Source organism: Lissotriton helveticus, chromosome 1_1, assembly GCF_964261635.1.
Source record: "Lissotriton helveticus chromosome 1_1, aLisHel1.1, whole genome shotgun sequence".
In the NCBI taxonomy this organism is placed as follows: domain Eukaryota; kingdom Metazoa; phylum Chordata; class Amphibia; order Caudata; family Salamandridae; genus Lissotriton; species Lissotriton helveticus.
In genome coordinates this window covers 349,284,086-349,290,239 of record NC_136057.1, presented here as the reverse complement: position 1 = coordinate 349,290,239, position 6,154 = coordinate 349,284,086, and the positions used below count along the sequence as shown (strand labels likewise).

General features: G+C 45.3%; 1 protein-coding gene across 1 annotated transcript in view; it reads left to right on the top strand.

Annotated features, from left to right (window-relative positions):
- Positions 1 to 469: 469 nt before the first annotated feature.
- The window catches only part of LRP6 (LDL receptor related protein 6), a 1,212,873-nt gene continuing 1,207,188 nt past the window's right edge, over positions 470 to 6,154 (top strand). Inside the window, exon 1 of the mRNA XM_078673499.1 lies at positions 470 to 733. Coding sequence (XP_078529625.1) covers positions 679 to 733 — 55 coding nt within the window. The 5' untranslated portion in view covers positions 470 to 678. The remainder of the gene's footprint in view (positions 734 to 6,154) is intronic.

Here is a 6,154-nt window from a genome sequence, read left to right as displayed (position 1 = left end):
CAGATTTTTAACCTAGGTGTTTTAGACCACGCCCTTAATTAGGGCGACCACGCCCCTTTGAGAGACCACCAGTTTTTTCATCCCACTTAAAGCACTGTCTATGACACAAATATAGAGTTGAAAGAGAGGGGGTCGCCCAGAACCCATCACCTGCCAGGAGCAACCCTCGCCAGCCAGCCATCCACCTCCCTCGAGCAGCTGGCTCCGCCGGGCAGTGAGGCACCGGAAGGCCGCTGGGAAGTAGTGCCGACGCCGCTAAAAGACTAAGGCGACTGGCAGTGAAAAGTAGTTCCTGGGAATTCCGGGCAACCAGCAAGATATTCCCCTTCAAATTCGGTTTTTGTTAAGCACTGATACGGAGGATAATTTCTCAATTTTTGCGATGATTTCTGGACCGGGGTAGCAGGCGAGCGAGCTGGCTGTTTGAGCGCTGCGCAGGGATACGGAGGTCCTGAGTCCCCTGGTGTCCGTGCGCACGGTCGGCCCTGCAGGAGGGGGAGGCGGAGCCAGAGCGGCGGATCCACCACCAGCGCCATGGAGGAGAACAGGCAGCGGGACCGGGCCCCAACAACAACAACCACCACCACCACCGGACCCGCTCTTTGCTGGGAGAGCAGCGCCTAGAGCGTTCGGAGCACTGTGGCCATGTCACGGGGCCGCTAGAGAACGCGGGGAGCCATGGGCGCCTTGCTGAGGAGCCTGCTGGTGTGCAACCTCTGCTGCCTGCTACGAGGTGAGGGGCCCAGGGCATGGGGCTGCAGACTCGGAGCCTGTGGGGCAGATGTGCTTGCTAGTTAGGGTGGAGCACTGTTGGGGAATGGGTGCATTTGATGGGTGACCAGGAGGCTTTGTACGTGAATCATTGAGTCTGTTGAGCCAGGAGGCCAGCGTCAGCTAAGTGCAGGGGCTCTCACTGTGTTGGAGACGGTACCCCAGTGAACCTTGTGTAGAGGGACGCTGTGAAGGAAGTGGGTAGGGGAAGGTACGTTCAGTGTGTAGGGAATAAAGAGCCATGCAGGAAAAACGAGGGATGGGGACAGAAGCACTGATCTTTGGGGGGTGGTGTGAGGTGAGGGAACTGCCTGGTGCAGCAGTGGACCTGTTGAGCAGGCATCGTGAGTCACACGTTTGGTGGCTTGTGTGCATTCTGTTACCCGACCGACCTGAAATGAATGTACAGATGTGGTCTCGAAATACTGTTGAATGGCACACAGGGTGTATTTTTGCTGCTGGTAGGGTAGTCCGGCAGTGGTAACGGGGTGGGGGGGACTTTGGTGCTTCTTTTGGTATAGAGAAGGAAGCTCTTATTATGCCCAGGATTTTAGGGGGTTTCTTGTGTATTGGCACCAGATTTTGTTATAGTCGCTTTTTAATACCAGTTTCCCTTTTTGGGAGGGAGTTTGTAACCGGCATTACAATGTAACGTTTGTAGATTTTTTTTGTCGTTCTCCCCTAACATTACATTTTTGCGAATAAGGAGAACAACAAAACCAGTTTAGAGTCTTGGTATCATGCTGTTATACAGCGCTCCAACGCCCTAGATGCTTGGTTTGTGCTATATTGAAACTTGTAAATAGATTTAAAATATATACAGCGGTGGTAAGGAGTGAAAAGGCTAGATGGGTGCCACTCAAAAGAGTAGCACGCAGTGGAAGCACAGGTGATGGTGGCACCAGAGCGGCATGGTATTAAGGACAGCACTTCTAGGTAGATGAAGTGAGTTGATATACTGCCATGGAAATGGTTTGGCCTCAGGCATGGGTACTGCGGGGAAAGAGTTTTCAGACTTACAGTACCATGATGCAATTTTGAGCAGAACACATGGGTCAATATTGTGCTTGAGAAGTGGTTGCCCGATAACACAGCATCGAAATAATGAGTGTCCCTTGGTGTATACTTTAGGCTGGACTCAGTTAAGTTAATTATAGAACAGTGGTATTTGTTAGGAGGCTACATGTGCACGTGTATTAAGGATTCAGCAGGGGCAATATAGCATCGAAGGATTGCACTGCTTTTGACATGCATTGGAATGAGTGCATTGGTGGCAAATGCACGTTCAGTAGTCTAAACTTTGTGATGTCACTAAATGATTGTATGGTAGCTGTTGTGGAATTGTAAATTGGGAGCAGTGTGTGTAATGTAGTATGGGAATTGAGGCTGTAATAGTGGCATCCTTGGATACGTCAGGAGGAGAGTAGTGAAGAAACCTACAGAGAATAATCAATTATCATCATTTGTATAGCGCAGCGCTGTTGCCCATAAGGGTATCTGGAGGCTGGTGTTGCTGTGTCTCCATCGAAGAACTAGGTCTTGAGTTTCTTTCTTAAGATTGCAAGGGAAGGGGCAGGTTGTTCCAGGTCTTGGTGGCGAAGGAGAAGTAGCGCCCCCTCCCTGCTGCGATGGATGCAGGTGTGTGGGAGAGTGAGGTGTCTTGTGCGGAGATAGAACCGTAGTTGATGTAGATTGGTCCATGGTTGTGTAGAGCTTTATATGCAAGCGTGAGTATCTTGAGCTGGCATCTTTTCTGGATGGGTAACCAGTGGATGTTTCTGAGGTGAGGGGTGATGTTGGTCCGTTTGGGAAGGTTCAGGATGAGTCTAGCCGCAGTGTTCTGTATGGTCTAGAGTCTTTTGAGGAGCTGGATTGAAATGCCAGTGTAAAGTGCCTTGCCTTAGTCAAGGCGGCTGGTGACAAGGGTTTACATGATGGTCATTCTGTTGTTGGTTGAGATCCATCAGAAGATCCGGCGGAGAGAGTGGAAGCAGGATTACGTGTCTGAGTTGACTTGTTGTTTCATGGTCAGTTGGCTGTTGATGATGATGCAGAGGTTTCATGCATGGTCTGTGAGAGCCGGGTGTTGGTCCGAGTTCTGCTGGCCACTAGCTGCGGTCCCATGCATAGCAGTTAATCCAGACGATCAGTACTTCTATCTTGTTGGAGTTTAGTTTGAGGCAGCTCTCTCTCTCATCCGTTAGGCTACCTTAGTCATGGCGTTGCAGAAGTTGAGTGTCGTCAGCGTAGATTATGTTTAGTCCGTGTGATCTGATGATGTCTGCGATGGGGTCATGTAGATGTTGAGCAGGGTGGGGCTGAGGAATGACCCTTTGGCTACGGTACGCTGCATGCGATGTTCTTGGGTCAACAAAATAGGATAGTTGACAGATATGAGTGGGGAGAACATTTTAGGAAGGGGAAAGTGTAGTATTGTTTTGGACTGTCATGAAGATAACCTGCCCCGAGGATGTATGTGTGAAACTGGACTTTTTACAAATATACAATATCACTATTACCACCTATGTGGTTATTAATTCAAAGCATAATATGCATCAAAGCCAAAACACAATTCAAAGTACGTCAGAGCACTGCACTATGTAACAACAAGGCAGAAATTACTTTACTTAAAAACATCAAATGTTATTATAAAAAAGAGGTATTAGCCCCCTCATTTAAAAAAAAAACAAAAAACATGTACTTTCATATACAGAAAAAAACCAAACGGTCGACGCGGCGTTTCGGTGCTTTAGTGATGTGATACCTTGTTTAGGACGATTTTCTCTAGTCTATGGAGACTAGTAATCAAGTTTTGGTCTAGAGAACAACAAGTCCGCTTTATGATTTGCGTTTTTGCAGATCCCAATGTGGGTAAAATAAAACAACCTGTTAGATAACAGTCAAAAGCAATGTATATGCTGTAAGTGAGATGACCACTGTATTTTAATAAGATCTGGGCTCGTACATCACAGTCATATCATGATGTGTCGTGTCCGGATCTGTGGTTTTTATCTTCTAGTGGTGCTGATAATTGCACTTAGAAATGTTCATATAGCCACACTGTGTCTGGACAATTTTTTTGTATATATAATTAATCGTCCCCAAACGGATTGACGGCCTCCCTGCCTCCAGCAACGTACAGCTTCCGGGTCGGTATGTGTGAAACTGGAGCCAGTAGAGAGAGAGCCTGCATCACATACAAAGCATTAACAACCCCATGTCTGACTATCTGGCTTGAGAAATTGAAAATCTCTCCTGGTCATCGGGGCTGAGGAATGCAGAATCCTTCCTCCTCGAGATCCCTGTACTTAAAAGTGCCATGAATCCCTCATTTGTTGCACAGATTTTTCTTTTTTTTCTTTTTCTTCCCTAGATATACCATATCTGCTCTTCTTGTCCGTGTTTCGTGAGCTCACTCTTAGAGAATTCTACCTGCAGGGAGTCATGGGAGATTTTCACCTTTATATTTTCACAGGCCTCTGATATTTTCTTCCTTATCTCTTTAGCCCATTTTAGGCTACTTAATATGATCTCTTTCCTACACCATTGTGACACCTCCTGGCCTGTCTCTATACCCAGATGTTTCCAAAATCTAATTAGAATAATTTGTGCCTGTATGCTCCAGGGGGTTGCACCTATCTCAGTTCTTATTGCTTGTATCATCGATGAGGGTGGTAATGTCAGCAGTGTTTTCAGACACTTTCCTTCCTCTGAATCCCAAACTTGTTTTCCACTAAGGTAAAGGACCTTTGCTCCATATAGTATTTGTAGGGGAATCATTGCGCTAAAGGCCTTTAACAGCGGTCTGTGTGACATATCTCCATAATCTCGATTACATTTCTTCAGTCCACAGATCGATGTGAAGGCCTTAGCTTTCTGAGCTTCTAGGTCAGTATGCCACTTTAACGTCCTGTCGAACCACACCCCCAGATAACTGTATTCATTCACAATTTCAGATCTAACAACCAGTTAAAACTAGTCTCTCTTTTTTTTTTTTTAAGACACATAAAATTTTAGTTTTTTCCACATTTACAGTTAAAAATTTCGCATTACAGTATTCTCTAAAAACATTTAATTTCCTTAGAAGGCCAATTTCGGTCTGGTCTAAAATCACCAAATCATCTGCGTACAGCAGGCAGGAAATTTTCTTTCCATCCATTCTCGGGCTTGCACTTCTTTCAACCTCTAGGGTTGCCGGTAAGTCAGCCAAAAATATAGCAAAGAGCAGGGGAGATAACACACAGCCCTGTCTGAGGCCGTTCTCGGTTGCTATTTTTGGAGTCAATGACCCCTCTGTGTTTCTGAATACTTGGGCCCAGTTGCCACTGTGTAACTCTTTTATTATCCTCAGCAATCGTGCGGGGATCTTTTTATTTTCTAGGGTTTCCCAGAGGCAGTTCCGATCAACTGAGTTGAATGCGGCTCGAAAGTCAGCACAGCTTACCATTTTGTTCCATTGACTTACGTGCCGCTGCCCATAGGGCAAAGCAATGGTTAACCTTGGAGTGGACTTCGTTAAAGCACCCCTGTTCAGCTGGTACAATTGCGAACTCCTCTACCCAGTTCTTTAATCTATTCAAGATTATTTTTGAAAACCTTTTCCCCTATATCTAGCAGGTTAATTAACCTATAACTTTGTGGTGCATTCACGTCCCCTTTTTTTGTGTACTGGCCTTATTACTGCCCCTTCCAATTCTTAGGTATTTTCCCTCCATCTAGGATTACCAGGAACATCTGAGATAAGAAATTCGCCCACCACTTCATCTCTGATTTTATTATTATTGCTGGAAGATTGTCTGGGCCAGCGGCTCGTGTTAGCTTTAAGTTAGCTATTGTATTTTTTACATTCAATTCTGTAAAGTCTGATTTTAGATCTTCTATTGACCCTTGCCATGGCTCTAGCACTTCTACTATATCTCTCCGTGGGCTGTACATTTCCTTCAAATACTTCTCCCATACTGCCTCTTCTACCACACAATTCATTGCCCCAACAGGGTATTCTGCTGCTGCTTTTACCAGTTTCCAGAACTGCCTTAAATTCTTCGATTCAATAGATTCCAATACATTTTCCCAGCATTTATCTTGATACGTTCTTTTTGCATTTGCAAGTAACTTTTTATATTCTCTTTTCAATTTTTCAAGGTGCCTTTGTCTGTTCTGATCATATTTCTTTCTAATACTTCTGGTTTCTTTCCTAATCTCTCTTGTTTTCTTCTTCTTAAGTTGAACACTTAACTTTGAAAATGTGTGTGTGCAAAACAATCATTGCATTAGTTGCATGTGCATCACACAGCATTCCCTCCCATTGCCCAGGAAACACGCATCTCCTCCCCTGTCGCTCATCATCGTAGTACTTATATGGTTTGAGCACAAAGAAAAACCT